General features: G+C 37.0%; 2 protein-coding genes across 2 annotated transcripts in view; one reads left to right on the top strand and one right to left on the bottom strand.

Moving 5' to 3' along the window:
* Positions 1-17034, bottom strand: part of ccdc146 (coiled-coil domain containing 146) — a 22077-nt gene extending 5043 nt beyond the window's left edge. The window contains exons 1-13 of the mRNA XM_056237307.1: positions 16879-17034; positions 9400-9692; positions 7905-7962; positions 7340-7516; positions 7185-7258; positions 6871-7098; positions 5698-5884; positions 5054-5146; positions 4771-4941; positions 3402-3490; positions 3022-3186; positions 1970-2194; positions 1633-1861 (exon numbers count right to left, since the gene is read on the bottom strand). Of these exons, the coding sequence (XP_056093282.1) occupies positions 1633-1861; positions 1970-2194; positions 3022-3186; positions 3402-3490; positions 4771-4941; positions 5054-5146; positions 5698-5884; positions 6871-7098; positions 7185-7258; positions 7340-7516; positions 7905-7962; positions 9400-9692; positions 16879-17034 (2145 nt within the window). The remainder of the gene's footprint in view (positions 1-1632; positions 1862-1969; positions 2195-3021; positions 3187-3401; positions 3491-4770; positions 4942-5053; positions 5147-5697; positions 5885-6870; positions 7099-7184; positions 7259-7339; positions 7517-7904; positions 7963-9399; positions 9693-16878) is intronic.
* Positions 11702-16143, top strand: fgl2a (fibrinogen-like 2a). Its single transcript, XM_056237310.1, has 2 exons — positions 11702-12422; positions 14592-16143. Exons 1-2 carry the CDS (start codon positions 11777-11779, stop codon positions 15302-15304), a joined length of 1359 nt encoding a protein of 452 aa, XP_056093285.1. The 5' UTR covers positions 11702-11776; the 3' UTR covers positions 15305-16143.

Genomic DNA, 17034 nt, shown 5'->3' with positions numbered 1-17034 from the left:
TCATCTGGTGGAAAAATTTTTTGTTGTACTCATTTGAGGGCCAAATGGTTTGAAATGTCTTCACAAACATAACAAAGCCGATGTAATTGGATCAAGGATTGTTAACTGATGTCTTAAATCATTTGCTTATACTGTACATCATAATCTAAAAATGCCCACTGGCTAGAACCTCTGGTTAGGACAAAAGCTTTTATTGTCTCTTAGGCCATGGCAGGTGTTAAGCATCTCAGAAAAGCTGAAACATTGAGCTAGATGTCTATGTGGACTTGATCTGGGAGAGATATATGATATTATTGCTATGTGCGACTACAGCCAGGAAGTGCAACACACAAGCCAACACACCAACATGAGACACATTGCCATGACAGGCCAAGGGCTGGAGTTGAAGGTCATCATTTAGTTCTCTGCAAAAAAAAAAAATGCAGGAGTCTTAATCCTTTGTTTCTGCTTGGCGGTTTCCCTGGCATTCCATGAAGAGTAGGATGACTTGTTGCTTGTTCAGGGACTTGTTCAAGTACAGGACATTTTGTGATACCCAGTAAGAATTGAAAGGTCATCACATGTCTGTGCCTACGCAGTAAAACATTTCTTACCTATTATTTCTTCCCATTTTGATGTGTTGAACAGCTACTCCAACAGATTTTTTCTTTGTCAAATTTTCTGCAAAGTCCATTAAACTACCATTCAAAGGTTTGGGATCAGTACGATTTTTTAATGTTTTTGAAAGAAAGCTCTTTTTCTCACGAGACTGCGTTTATTTGATCAAAAATATGGTAAAAACAGTAATATTGTCATGTGATCCATTTGAAATCATTCTAATATGCTGATTTGGTGCTCAAATTTCTTATTATTATTACAGTTGAAATCAGTTGGGGATTATATATCTTTACTCACACTTTTGATCAATTTAATGCACCCTTGCTAAACAAATGTAATAATTTCTTTAAAAAAATTCTTACTGACCCTAAACATTTGATTGGTAGTTGACATTTCCAGTGTAGCCATAATGTGTTGGATATGTAAATGTATAAATGTAAATGTAATGAGAAATATTGCACTTAAACCATAGTTTGGAATTGTAAACTATAGTTGGCAGTGGCTGGGGACATAAGCCATTTTTACCACTGACTTTACAGCCCTACAGCAGTATAAAGAACTAGTGACATGATCTAATATTTAAGTGTTTATTTGGTCTGCTCTAATGTAGTATATGTTGATATGAAGAGACTCTGTAGATTAAACACAGAAGGTTATAAAACTCCAGGATGGTTTATTTCACTTTTATCTCTTTTAAAGGGAACTATAAATGGTAAAAAGAACACATCTGTGGGTACCATTGGCTCCTTAGAGGGCAATACATTTTTGGAATAATATATACAATCGAACCTTTACTTACATTAATTCTACTGCATTATAGTGTGTTCATTTACTCAATGTTTATATTATTGGACCTTCTTTTTAAATTATGTATGACAGATCGTCTCTTTGGCTTCTTCTCCCCAATCTCATGCAAAAGTTGGCCGACCCTCTGAGAAGCCTGTCATATTTTTTAATTATTTTTTTTCATATAGAGGTTGCACAGTGATTTCAGAACTGGGTTGCAGAGTGATTTCAGAACTGGGTTGCAGGTACCTGTATCTGTAATAAGATGCTCTCTTCCTCCAGGGTCCGTTTGATTGACAACTGTTTCTTCTGCAGGTTGGTCTGTCTTTCTTGCTCTTTCTGTTCAATTTTCAGTTTGCTAATATCATCCTTCTTGTTCTGTATCTTTAGGTTGCTTTCTTCAATCATTTTAACCAGCACATTTAGCCTCTCATAGAAAACACACAATTCCTGCTCTCTTTCTTCAAGCTGCACACACCTGGCAACACAAACAAACGAACAACATACAAAGTTATGGTGCACATGCAAGTCCAGACTGTAAGAATTCACCTGACAGATCTGTAAACTTCCCTAAACTCTCTCTCACCGCTTCTTGCGTTCTTGGAAGGCGGCATCATAGCTCTTGCAAATACGCAACTGGTTTTGCTCCTGCATGTCGATTGTGTACGTGAGCTTGCTGAGGTTCAATTTCTGCTCCTCTCGTTTCTGGTGCATTTCCTTCAAAACCTTTTCCACCCGTTTGATTTCACGTGTCATATGGTCTTTGAGCTTTAAGTTTTGAGAGTGCCGTAGATTGGACTTTTGCAGCTTCCTAGAGTGAAAACAAGGAATACAAGATTTATAAAGGTGCACTATATTAGTGAAATGTTGGAGAAATTTAATGGCCCAAAAAGGTCCATTGTCTATTGTCAATAGTACAGCGATGTATGAAGATCAATGCGGTGAATCCGCGTGGCGTGACCAACTTTCACCATTGCAAAATCTGCGTTGGGGGAAATATTTTGCTGTCACACACCTTAATCTGTTCTCATGGTATCTCTGTGTTATAGAAACCTTATCTGGTAACCCTTTACAATAAGATTTAATTTGTCACCATTGTTAATTTATGAATTAACTAACATGAATCAATGCTGAAAAAAATATTTTTACAGCATTTATTATGAACCTTTGTTAACAATGGTGGGGAAAGTTACTTTTAAAAGTAATGAGTTACAATATTGCGTTACTCCCTAAAAAGTAACTGATTGCATTACTTAGTTACGTTTTATGGAAAGTAATGTGTCACTTTACTCGTTGCTTGAAAAAAGTCAGATTACATAACTTTGATTTACATAACGCTACCCCCAACACTGTTTGTTATGTTAGCTAATAAAAATGTTCATGTTCATATTAGTTCACAGTGCATTAACTAATGTTAACAGATAAAACTTTTGATTTAAAAAAATTATTAGTAAATGCTGAGAATAACATGATGTAATGATGCAGAAGTACTTTGTTAGTTCATGTTAACTAATATAGTTAATTAATGTTAACAAATTAAACTTGTAAAGCATTACCCAATATCTTATGATGTGTGGTGTTGTCAGAATGTATTTTGGGGGGGAAAATACTAGGCATGTAACGTGATAGCTAATGTACTTGTCTGTGTTGATAGCAGTCAATTGCAGAGTCTTATTATTTTCTTCCAGGATAGCCAGCTTCTCTGTCATCTCTGCCAGGTTCTGGTTTGAGATGTGGATCAGACTCAGGTATTTGTTCCGCTCAGCCTTGGTGACTTCATACAGCTTAGCAGACACACCCAGCCTGGTGAGGGTAAGATTGGATTTAAGAATGCATTTACTGAGCAGACTATAGGCTAACAAAGTGGATTCATTCTAAATCAGGTAAAAGAGCCAGTGATTTTCTGTTTGAATAATAGGAAAAATGGACATAATAAAAATAAATAATTAAGTATTTTGCTTGTGTTTTAGTTCAATTTCATCCCATATATACAGTTCATGCCAATCACCAGTAAGTACCTTGACTGGGTCTCTTGAGACTGTTTCAAGTGTTCTTGAATAACCATTCCTTTCTCTTGCAGATCTTGTTTGGAGCGCTTATATTTTAGCTGCAACGATATTAATATCAATCACCAAGCATTAAGACATAGTTTACTCAACCTCATGTTGTTCCAAACCAGCATGAGAAAAAGACAGAAGTTTAAATCAATGTAGACTTAAAAACTAACACATATAATTAGAATATAGCAATTTTATTGTAATTTTATAGTGTTTTTTGTCCTTTTTGGCCCTTGTCATTGTATACTTAAAGATACAATATGTAATTTTGTCGTCAAGCTGATGGATCTAATAATGTTTATGGATGAGTGAATATACGTTAATGTTTTTATCATGACTGTGCTATGAAGCAGGGCTCGATTGCTAATGAGAGACAGATATCAGCGCCACACGCGAGTCCTGCGTGCCTCGCGTCATATAAAGGAATGGACGTTTCATTCAATCAAACTACCCGCAAGTGCTGAATTAATAGTCACACATGTCAGTTTATTAGATGGATGAAGCTTGTGACGCAGCGCTGTTTCACTTGGTCTAACGTTACACTATCATACTAAATTGCATTTGAGTGTGTTGAAAGTTATAATGTTATTCTATGTGTTAGTTTGTTGGCTATATGAGACTAGCAGTAAGCTACAGTTGATCAACATTAGAATAACATACAGATCATATTCTAACATTTCATCATGTTGAACTATATAACATTGATTAGTTTTATGTACATTTGCACACCTGTCTAATAAAGTACATGTATGAGCTCTGTCAAGTCGAAGTTTGTCATGGACATGGATCTCTCGGCATCTCGAAAACGCAGTTAAGTTCTCCCTTTTTTCCCAAAGTCTGCTTGCCATGGTCCATAATGTTTGAACGAAACAACAACAGCGTGCAGCTAGACGTAACGCTGTTGTCCACGTCTCTTGCCATGGTTGCAATGGCAGTACAAGGAAACTAGGGATAACGCGAATATTACGTCAGTGACAGGCGACGAGTAAACACAGGGATTCCAGGACGGCCAATTATTTAAAATGTGAATTTCTCTGAAATTAAAAATCTTTGGGAACTTTTGGGATATTCTAAGTACACAACTGCAGGAAATATAAGTGCATGAAGTGATTTTTGGATATTTTATCACAAAATTCTTACATATTGTACCTTTAATTTTGTAAGTAAATCATACAGGTTTGGAATGACATGAGGGTGAGTAAATGCTACAGGATGTAATTTATAGTAAAAAAGTTGGTTGCTCTCATATTTAGATTTTTTTGAGCTCAGAAAAAAATTCAGTAATGCTGATGTAACTGTTTTGGATTGAGTTGTAAATAAAGGGATTAACCTGCGCTTTGTGCAGCTCATGGCTCTTCTGCTGTCTCTCATCTGATTTGATAGGTATGAGATGATAAAGGTGATGAAGCTCATCTCTACGCTGATAGGACTCTTTAATCAAAGCCTGTTCCTTCTCCACATACTCTTGAACCAGCTGGACCTTCAGCCCTGCCATAGATTGCTACATCACACACACACACACACACACACACACACAAATGTGATACTGAATCTTGCCAAACAGTTCATAGATAAAGTAAACTTCAAGTCACTTGTCATAATGTGCATGGTACCTTGCTAATCAAACTGCGTTTTAGGATTTCCACTTCCTCTTCCAGATCTTTTCTTTTCTGCAACAAGCTGTCACCTTCTGGGACTGTGTCTCTCTGCACAAAAAAATTAACATATATGAAATAATCAATTGATATGTCTATAGATATATGCAAAGTGTAGGTCCTGTAACTGGTCACTGCTACTTAAGTTTTTCAAAGATCACCTTTGTAGCTTCACTACATTTAAACTGTGTGATAAAATAAATTTGAAAAGAAAAAAATATTAATTAATACTTAATTAACAAGTGCTGCAATAAACTCCAGGCCACGTCTATGACACAATGAACATCTTTAAAATCCAAAGGAACTGATAGTTCCTGTTATTATAAAATGACCATGATTCATCAGTCTTTCCGTACATAACGTGAGAACGAAATGATTCCACAGCAGTTCTGAAATGCAGGACATCACAAAATATTTGCGTCTGCAGTAATTGTTGTAAATGTTGCAAAATCTGTAAACCTCGGAAAATCCTCTTACAGTATGATGTTTGATTATTATTTATTTATTTTTTATTAGGATTGAGTGTGGGTGACAATATTGTATCTAGATGTGGGCTTCTAGATGTATATACGTATAAGAAACTAGATTTTGTTTTGGTTCACCTGAGCCTGGGTCCTCTCTTGCTGCTGTTGAGTGTCAGCAAGAGAGTCTCTGGCCTGTTTCAGCTGCAGTTCATTCCTCTTCAGGACTTGCATAAGTTTGTCTTTCAGCCGTGTATCTCGGGACAGTTTATCACGTAGAGACTTGCACTCAGCAACAATCTGTTCCATGTTGATGTCCAGCAGACCCCTGTAGTCCAAAACAATTAATACAGTAGATTTAATAAATAAATAAAAAAGGATTATTTTGGCTACAGACATTTTCCCAACTATGATGAATTCCGCTTGTAATGTTAAAAGGGTGCATTAATTACATAAGGGGGTTTAGGGTAGGGTAGTTCTAGGAAATTAGTTCTAGGAACTAGCCACGAGGGTGTTGCCACCCTTAGAAACGTTTTGCTGGTTGCATTCACACCGCCAGCAGGAACTCTGAATTGACGTAAGCCGTGCTTGTAGTGACTTTTATTTTGACGATGCGGCGGAACTTTATTTTGATGGTGCTGAGGACGCCAGTGTCTGAACTCACAGTGCTCACATTCTCTGTGTTCATTAGTTTACGATCTGTCTAACAGTCTTGTCTAATACGTTATTAGATAGAACTCTTATACATATAAAGTAGACAGTATATGAAAAGGCATGTTGCCGTGTGGTTGATGTCCAGTGTTGCTGCTGGCTGAACAGAGCTTGGTCCCCTCAAAGTTGCGTTGGATTTTCTCCTCAGCGTAAAGGCTAAGAGGCCCATCTATCACTGTTTTCCATGTTCGTAGAGTTAGTTTCTGGAGTAAATACATAGGCTATAATCTGTGTGTTTAGACACCCTTTTCAAAAATGGCGGGTGCTTGTGTTTCATGTGCCTTCGGCCAATCAGCGTACACTAACGTCACTGGTAGTTTCTATAGTATTGGGTTAGACCCTACTCTGTAGTAGGAGCTAAATTAGTTCCTCCAAAGGGAGTTCCTAGAACTAAGATCGTTCCTAGTTCCTGCTGTGAGAACGCAGGAAAATCCAGGTATTTCCGCCAATAGTTCTACTGTAGGTTCCTCCAGTGCGAAAGCCCCTATATTTTAAAATGGGTACTTCTGAATTGTCTTTATCTCAAACACAGTTTGGGTGCCTTCTGATTTGAATTTGAATCAATTTGGCTTTAAAGTGTGAGAAACGGTGTGAGATTATGACCTTTGATCCATGAAGATGGCCTCTTTTTCCTTGGTCATCTGCAGTTCATTGAGAAGTCTATCTTGTCTGTTCTCTGCAGCCACCAGCTGAGCCTTAAGGCCTACTAGTTCTCGTACCACCTCCCTTTGGACCTCCTTCAGGTTCTCGCACTTTGCCTTCATCTTCTGCTGATGCTCTATATGCTCAATACGATGTTGCTCAATTATTGTTACCTGCTTCTCCAGCTCCCTATGACACACAAATAGATACAGTGCAGATTAGTCAGTCAAATAGAGCCAGTGCTTTGCGTAACTTGACTATAACAAGCCACATACGATTTATTGTGGGTGACCCTGTCGACCTCCTTTCGCAGCTGAACAGGTATGAGAAGCACCTGAGCCAGCTCAGCCTGGTAAAAGACATTTTTAACATTTGAAATCCCCATCCTAAATACTCCAACCTATAGTAGTCATTAACAGGTCTTGCTTACCTCATTGCTCTCAACACAATCTTTTAAATCCTCCAGCTCATTTTGTTCCATCTTTATATGTTTCTGTTGAGTCTCCAAGCTCTCAGTTAAAGTCCACACTTCCTGTCTAAGATAAACCACCTCTTTCCTTACCTCCTCACAACTGTTCTTCAGGTCCATGTACCTATTTTCTAGCTCCTGAGTGAGGACATACACAGACATACATGTGATTTTGAAACAAATGACACACAATAAAGAAGCTGATACAGCTGCTCCTTATATTTTACAATATTCATTTTCATTACAACTTTGATTAGGATTATTATGATGACAATGATTATATGACTGATTTATAGATATTGAAATTAGTTAATAAGTATAAAAAGATATAATATAAAATATAAACAGAATGTTTTTGTGTGATTTTCGTCAGGAACTTTCTTGAATTTTAGATGAAGTAGATGGATTTTACTAATCATTTGTTTTGTGTTTTTAAGTATTTGGTCTCCCTAGTGAACCAGCATGAATTGTCTGGAGAACCCAATGATGTATTAATCCGGAAGCATCATGGCCCAACGATACTTACAGTCTGTTTAGGTTGGTCTTGGTATTCTTTCTCAAGACAGAGCTTCTCCTCTTCGAGACTAAAAAGGAGAAATACAATTCTGTGAAACAAACTTTATGCATTTTATAGAAATCAGGATGTGAAGCAATTCATGCAAAAAGGAACTCAAATACGTGAGATTTACACGGTAAGCACAAAGAATATTTCACAATTATACATTTGTGGCAAGGGTTTTTGAACATTTTAAATTAAGCGGTGCAAAAACTTGAAGCCACATGAACAAATATTCTAGCTGAGCATTAGGACTGCTGTCAGTGTGAGTTGGACTGTCCCATCAAAAAAAGAGATTACAGTGAACAAAAGTATGCTGTGCAAGGTGAATCCATGTCAGTTTGGCTAAGGATGAAGGATCCGCTCAGGACATAGCCACATGTGCAGAAACTACATCTGGCTGTAATATGCCTGCTGTATGAATACTTAACTAACCAATTGATACAGTATACATAAAATATATCTCTAGTACAATGGTTCTGAAATAAATGCTGTTGTTTTTTAAACTTTCTATTCATCAAAAAAAATCTGAATCATTTGAGAATCACTTTATTCTCTATTAATGTCTGTTAAAAATTCGGCTTTGCCATCACAGGAATAAATTACATTTTAAAATATATTAAAATAGATGACAGCTATTCTCAATTGCAATAATATTTCACAATATTATTGTTCTACAGTATTTAATGTATTTTTGATAAAATAAATGCAGCCTGGGTGAGCATAAGACAAAAAAAGCGGTACTGTACATTATAAAATACAGCAGAAACACTTCCCAAGTCTGGTGAAAACCACCAGCAACATCAAAAGAATTGCAGATAGTTTTAAGTAAGGTATAAATTATACCCGATATCATGAACTTTATTTTTATTTTAATCCATAATTTTTCCCCAATGCTGGTTTGACTTTGGTTTTCTCTTATTGAAGCGAGACTACTGAAGCACTTATTAAATTATAAAATGAATGTTAACACAATCAGTTAATTTACCGTTTGTGCTTTTTGTCAGTAACAAATATTTTATTTTTTGTTTTAATGAGTTAATATATAATGTAATGTTAGCACTGGGGTTTTGGTATTAAACTTTGGTATCCCCTCACCTTAAAAAATACTTGATGAAGTAGCTTCTGCCCTATTTCAAAGTTATACACATATGCTTTTTGCACAAGCCACTTAGAAAAATGTCAGCAAACGCTGTCCAGCAGCAGTGTGGGCCGTGACTCAGCATAGAGTGTGCTTTCCATGCTGCCTTTTGGAGGCGAGACTACATTTCTGGACACAGGGAGGCAAGTCAAGAAGCCAAGATAAAGTGGCTTGGAGTCAATGCCTTTTGGTTTGCAAGGAGACCAAATGCACCATGCACAGAGCAAGTCATCAATAATACATATACAAATCTTCTTTCTGCGTGTTTTACATGGAGCTTAAGCAGAGCCACACAACTTGATGTGGTCCTGCAGAGCATCTTACCATTCCAACTGGAAATGTATCTGATAATCTCTTTCTTCGTCCTCATTCAGCTGGTTGTAGTACTGCAGAAGTGTCTGTTTCAGTCTGCTGGCCTCTGTGTCCGGTCCTTCAGGAAACAGCTCGGCCTTCTCCAACTCTTGCCTCTGCTGTTCCAGCTTGGTGCGTAAGGCCTTCGCCTCCAACAGCAGATGCATTTCTGATTCCTGAGAACTTCTCATAGTTTCATGCAAGAGGTTAAAACTGGCCCTAAGACGAGCCACTTTCTCCCCACTGACCTTTCCCATGGAGAACAGCTGAAGACAAAGATGAAAAAGAACTATCAATGATCCAACAGCCGAATAAACATTAGCCTAAATGCATTTAAAAGCTACACAGGTTCATGGGGATTTGCTGGGACTCATTTCAGGTGTGTTTTAGAGTGGATCCATATGTGTGCCACACATTAACTTACATTTGAACTCCAGCATGGAAAGCTAGGATCTAAGCTTTGAGTGTTGTTTATCTGACCACTGAAGTTGAAGTTTTCTATATAAGCATCTCTGATTATCAGAGATGCTTATATCAAAGTCTGAAAGTGTGTTTTTCCCCTTTATAGTGGAGACAAACAAACTAAACATGAGGTTGGAGAGCTCGTATTCAATATATGCAGTAAATATCTTCCAGATTTGAAAATATTATGCTTGCTGTTCAAGGCTTGGATCCATCTATTGTTGAAAGTCCTTCATAAATAATATTAACTGCTATGATGTAAGTTTAATTTCACTTAAAGACAATACGCAAATGAAAAACAGGCTCTGTGAGATGCACTGACTGTTTGTACTTTCTTAAGATGCTGTCACAATTTTAAAAAAAATTGGCAAAATTTCATGGACAAAAAAGACCCGTTGCCTATTGTCAATAATGTAGCGACGCATGAAGCACATTTCACACAGCTCACTTTCAAAACAAGCATTGTGGAAATCTTTTGTCTTTACAAGAAATTCCAAATTGCATGGATTCCTTTTAAATTATTCTATTTTGCCTTGAAAATTCAATAAACACCTTTGGTGAATGTGACCACAACTTCATGGTCATCTCTAATTTTCACATTCAAAGACTTTTGTCATAATGTCACAAAAAATGTAATTTGCTAAAGTTGACTTTTACTGGACATTATCTTAAAAAGCAGCTTGTGCTTTATCAGTTCCTATATTATAGCACTTCTATTCTGAAACTTCCTGCACCAAGCCAAGGCAGGAATCTAAAGTTGGTTACTGTGAAATTTATGGGAAATCATGAGGAACACATGTGGAGGACCAGCTTTGAAGTAAGACACTGGAGCACATTTAATAGGCAGTTTGGATAACATTTCTCTGTGCTAAACTAGTAGGGAAAAACAAAAGAACAGACTTTAATTTCTGCAGAAAATTGCAGCACCAATTCAATGCAGAAATAAAGAAAAGAAAAAACTGTGAAGCTATTTCTGGCAGACGACTGATCACATCTGCACACGATTAAATAAATACAGTTTCTTTATTACAACAAAGTCCCAAACAAAGCTTGTTTGTATTACAGCCAATACTACAGTAAAGTGTAGCTTTGTGACAACACATGATCCTATGCCAATATAAAACACATTAGCAATGCGTAATGTAAACACATGACAGCAATAAATGAATGATGACAGACAATGTTTTGCAGAACACCACAGTATTTACAGGAATAAATGGAAAGAAATATGAAGTTTCATTTTAAATGAATAGTTCACTCAAAAGTTAACATTCTGTCATTATTTATTCACCCTCATGTTGTTTCAAACCTCTTTGGCTTTCTTTCTTTCTTTCTTTCTTTCTTTCTTTCTTTCTTTCTTTCTTTCTTTCTTTCTTTCTTTCTTTCTTTTAGTTAAAACATTCTTCTGAAGTCTGAAGAATAACTGAAAAAACAGTTTTTGAAAACATTCTTGTTTTCTTTTCCACAGAAGAAAGAAAGTCAGGTAAGGAACGACATGAGGGTGAGTAAATAATGACAGAATGTTAATTTTTGAGTGAAATCTGATTCTGACTTAATGAAAAACATCATCAATTGCCTTCACAACACTAAACTGCTCGTCTGGATTATCTGACTCACTGAATCTTTCATTAAACTCACGGTTAAAATTAAAGAAAAATATCATGAGTCATAGTGCTGTTTTAAGAGAAAGGGTGAGAGGTCCTTTATTCACCAAATTCTTCCTGCGTTGATGTCGACTGTGCAATTATGCAATGCACTGCTGCCCCACCCACACACACTCTCACTCTCTCTCTCTCTCTCTCTCTCTGATATTAATGGCAAAGCTGTTGCACTTTGACGCAGTTCTCTTCTATCCTCTCTCTCAGTTTGGATCACTGTTTTTGAGACCATGAAGCTGGTGTACGTGTGCTGTTCTCTGCTGATAATGGTCTGGCAGGAGGTAGAGGCTTCTGGTAGTGGCCCTTCTGGGGTTCTAGACAGGGTGTCTGGAAGTTCCAGCTGCTCCCAGTTGAGACTGAAACCAGCTGGGCAGTGTGAAGATGAGGAGTGCCCATACCAGATTCAAATACCACCGCTGACCATACAGCTTCCCAAGCAATTCCGACTACTGGAGAAGACCATGAAGGAGTTGCAAAGCTTGAAGGAGACAGTAAACAGGTTGAAGAGCTCCTGTCTAGAGTGCAGCTCGCAGCAAGTGGACCTCAACTTGCAAAAGGACAGTGGAGACCCTCCAACAAACAGCGCAGAGGAGAGTCGAGGGGATACCATCAAGAGAGTCTACCAGAATGGGAACGACAGTGATAATAGCATTAATGTACAACAAATGCAGGTAAAGATGAACCGCATGTCTAACAGCCTGAAGAACGCACGTGTGCAGATTAACTCCCTTCAGGGACGTCTGGAGGAACTTAACCTCCTCAATCTGCAAAATGTGGAGGATATAGTGGACAGAAAAGTTGAGAACGTCACCAGGATGGTCATCAAAATTGGCAGCACCTGCACCTCAAATTGTACAGGTCAACAACAACCTCAACGTAAGTTAAATAAGACAAAAAAAGATCATTTTTGCAGTCATAATACTATAATATAATATATATTATAATATTATGTATTATTTTACATATTTTTTACTGCTGCTGTCAATTAGATTCATCGTGATTTATCGTATCTAACATAAAAGTTTTATATATGTGCATATAACATATGTGTGTGTGTGTGTATACATATATACACACACACATATATATATTAATATATATATATATATTATATAGCCATATATTATATAAACAAAAACTTTTATGTTAGATGCGATTAAGCGATTTGACCACTAATATTTTTATATTATTGTATATACATTTTTATTATATTTAAAAAATATATAGCTACTATCATTCATTATTACTCCAGTCTTAATCATTCTAATATGCTGGTTTGTTGCTCCAAAAAAAATTCTTATCAATGTTGAAAACAGCTGGGCTGCTTAATATTTTTGTGGTAACTGTGAGGAAAGCAGGATTCTTTGATGTAAAAAAAAAGTGCAAAAGAACAGAATTTATTTGAAATAGAAATGGCGTTAGCTTTTTTAGGACATGCAGAACTGAGGTAAACTAGAGAATCATTTAGACCAGGGGTCTCAAACTCAACTTAACTGGGGGCCGCTGGAGGTAGAGTCGGGGTCAGGCTGGGCCGCATCAAGTATTCCACAAAAAATAGTATTCAAGTATTACAAAAAAGGAGCACAACTGATCCAATCTTCTCAATATTTATTATTAACGTTTCTTCTGAACTGTTCCTCTGAATTTGAACATTCCTTTCTGTACATGATTGGTTCTTCATGAGCTGTCCTTCTGACAGTTGAAGTTCATTTTACAAACTTTCTTTGTCTATAACACATATTTGTGATATTTATATTTGCTTATGTCCTTTTTATTTTCTTTATACAACACATTAACGATATTGAATGTTTTTTTTGGAAGGCACATTTCCTTTTATTATACTTAGAAAAACAACTATTGCTTTTGAAATACAAATATTTGCAGTCATGTCTGCCCGTCTTATTGAATTCTTTTTACACATGTATAGTGTCTCAAATTACTGACTGCACAAATCAAAGCAAACCTTCTTATCAACCTGTTGGACACATATTACAAGCTCAAAATGATTATTCTCACATTGTTTTAGAGCAGGGTCTCTCTCCAACACGTCGCTCGCGAGCTGCCAGTAGCTCGTGGCCTGATTGGTGGTAGCTCGACAAGGGGCCGTTCACATATCGCGCTCACATATTTTGCGCGCTTTCGTTATTTCAAATGTAGGCGCGCGGCAAGCGCGCTCATAATTGAAGCGACGCGCTCATTTTTTCCAGGCGCAGTATGTTTGTACTTCGCGGTTGTCTATGACAACTATTGACAACAAACCCAGCTGTCACGAAAATTTATGGTACCAATCATACCAATCTATGGTAGCCCGTAAGGGATACAATTTTTTTTTTTTTTTTTTTTTTTTACGCGGCACACGCAACGACGGGCCGCACTAACATTAAACTTTAATGTCAAGTAGGGGGCCGCGAGTTTGAGACCACTGATTTAGACCATTTACAAAGAAGTTCCTCAAAGGAATGCTTTCAAGCTCCCACCGCAAACAGAGGCTATCGCATTGAAGATTCTTCTGTTTAATATTAAGCAAGTTGCCTGCCAGGAGAGAGGCTTCTGCAGGAACAGTTTCGCAAATCCTCAATGAAATCTTCTGTCTCTGATTTCATAAATTTCAAAAATGAAAACTTGCTGCAGGAATCAACCCTGGCCACAGAATCACATGATGATGAAATAAATCTAATAATAGAGTCTTGGGTCATCTACACAATTTTATCACGCATCAAAAGAGAAACATAAATACATTTTATATTTTTGTTATATATATTTTATAAAGCTTTATATTTTAAACAGGGGTGTCCAATCCTGCTCCTGGAGGGCCACTGTCCTGGAAAGTTTAGCTCCAACCCCAATTAAACACACCTGAACCAGCTAATCAAGGTCTTACTAGAAGCTTCCAGGCAGGTGTGTTGAGGCAAGTTGGAGCTAAACTCTGCAGGACAGTGGCCGTCAAGGAGCAGATATGGATACCCCTATTTTAAAAATAAATAATCTTAAGCATCTGATGCATGTAAAATTATAAAGCATGCTTAAAAGTCTCTCTCTACACAGCCCTCTCAAAACTCACTCCGAGAGACTGCTCTGATATCAGCATGCCGGGACAGAGGAAAAACGCGGTGTACCAGGTGACTCCTGACCCCAGACACGACAGCTTTGCAGTGTATTGTGAGATGGAGTCATTCGGTAGTGGGTGGACTGTCTTGCAGCGTCGAATCAATGGCAGCGTGAGTTTCAACCGCACCTGGGCTGAATACAAGAATGGCTTTGGTAACCCTAAAGGCGAGTTCTGGCTTGGAAATGATAAAATCCACTTGCTCACCAAAACCAAGGACATGATCCTCCGTATTGAGCTTGAAGACTTTGAGGGCACACGTGGGTATGCCAAGTACGAACAGTTCTATGTGTCGAATGAGTTCCTCAATTATCGGTTGTCTGTAAGTGGGTACTCGGGGACTGCTGGAAACGCTCTGCAATTTAGCAAACACTTCAACCATGATCAGAAGTTCTTCACTACGCCAGACAGAGACAACGACTTGTACCCCTCAGGGAACTGTGGGGCGTACTACGGATCGGGCTGGTGGTTTGATGCCTGCATGTCAGCAAACCTCAATGGGAAATACTACAAAGCAAAGTACAAAGGGAAGAGGGATGGGATCTTCTGGGGCTCGTGGCACAACCTGACTTCTGAGTACTATCCAACAAACTACAGACAAACTTTTAAAAATGTCAAAATGATGATAAGGCCAAAAAATTATGCACCCTAAGCCAAATTGTGTATAATTAAAGAATTATTTTGGGGGTACTGTTCCTCAACAATAACTGTTAAATAACCTGATACATCAAAAGTCCTCAGATATTAAAAAGAACTGCATTAAAAAATTTTTTTATAAAGCTCTGTATTTCAAATATAGGCATATAGGAATACAATCCAGCTTCTATTCTAAATACCAGGACTTTGATTTATGGTTTCACGTTTGTGTGTGTGTGTGTGTGTGCGTGCGTGCCTGCTACTGCCATCTTGTGTTTAATTAGTTTACTACACCAAAGCCTTTGTAGACTCCTGATAAGCTTATTTTTTTCTTTTGGTGGGAGTCATGGGACATATTGAGCATTTATATTACAGCCATCCTGATTTGCTGGTGGGATTAGGGAGAGGGAGAGCATTTATGTCCTTTAATGCAAAATAAGTAATGCATTACTCCATTTTCCTGTACGAATGTTTCAAAATTTAAATGCATATATTTACTGAAAGTTACTATTTAAAAAAAAAATGTTTTTATATAGATGGCCTGATAGCAAACAGACATGGACTAAAGGCTCATAGGGTTGTTAAAAAGAAACTGTGACATTGAAGGAGGAAATGTACAGTATTTATTTTCAAAGCATCAGATGATTTCTTTTAAAGAATATTTTAAGTATTGCTGTGTGACTAGGCAGGCCTTTATGAATGTTTTTTGCTGAGTTTTCTTAAGAGAATGAAATTATTAGCCTACTTTTTCAGAAACTTTGTATATTGGAGAATTTATATCAAACATTTCAAATTGTGCTTTTAAAGGTACATTCATATTTTTTATGAAACAAATAAAACTATAATCAACATTGAGAGTTGAATGTGATTCAAAGCTTTCTCACACAGTCAACATAATCATCATCATCATGAAAACATGAAAATCTACCTGAGGGAATGATATGCTGATGTGATTTGTTGCTCATGAAACATTTCTGATTATTATTAATGTTTAAAAAATAAATGTCAGGATTCTCTGATGAATAGAAATTTCAAAGATTTCTCTGAAATAGAAAGATTTTGTAACATTAGAAATGTCACTTTTGATTAATTTAATGCATTTTGCTGAATAAATGTAGGCTATTAGGCTACTTTCTTTAATTTCTTTGAAATGTTTTTTTTATTTTTTATTATTACTGACCCCAAAAAATGTATAATGTATTTCAGATAAATGCTATTATTTTGAACGATGGTAAAATTTTTTGTATGACATTAAAATTTGTTTTAGAATTAAATTGTACATAAATAGGTTAAGTGTCTGAGAAACTTTTATACACATACTTAACTGCAGACACTGAAATGACAAACACTGTGTGATACAGTACAAATATTTTGGGTGTCCCTTATTTTCCTATAGTGGGAGACTGGGGATGGACTGGGGATGGTTGTAACATGGTGATTGTCAAAGCTGGAAGAACCACGATTGTCCTGTATTTTCCTTTTCTGAAGTTCTGAAGACACCTTTTATTGCAATGTAAATGACTGATGATGATCAATGCGAAAAGTTCTGTTATTGATACAATGAACTAACAAATGTAAAAGAGCTTCTACCTGTTCCAGGCACTGCAGGGCTGGATTTGATAATAAGACAGCAGGTTGTTCAAGATGTGAATCTGTCTCCGGAGCTATTGCAGAAATGGGAGTGAAGCCTTCGTCCTCCTCCTCCTCCTCTGGTGGAGTAGAGCTCCGCCCCTCTGCATGACTCAT

This window comes from Rhinichthys klamathensis, unplaced genomic scaffold (genome assembly GCF_029890125.1).
Source record: "Rhinichthys klamathensis goyatoka isolate OS25496 unplaced genomic scaffold, OSU_Roscu_1.1 h1tg000485l_1, whole genome shotgun sequence".
Taxonomy (NCBI): Eukaryota; Metazoa; Chordata; class Actinopteri; order Cypriniformes; family Leuciscidae; genus Rhinichthys; species Rhinichthys klamathensis.
This window is presented reverse-complemented; position numbering and strand designations above follow the sequence as displayed.

Excerpts from the sequence above, each read along its gene's own strand:
- fgl2a (XM_056237310.1), top strand. The coding sequence starts at position 11,777 with ATGAAGCTGGTGTACGTGTGCTGTTCTCTGCTGATAATGGTCTGGCAG. Across the intron at positions 12,423-14,591 it reads AGGTCAACAACAACCTCAAC|CCCTCTCAAAACTCACTCCG; the intron begins GTAAGTTAAATA and ends CTCTCTACACAG.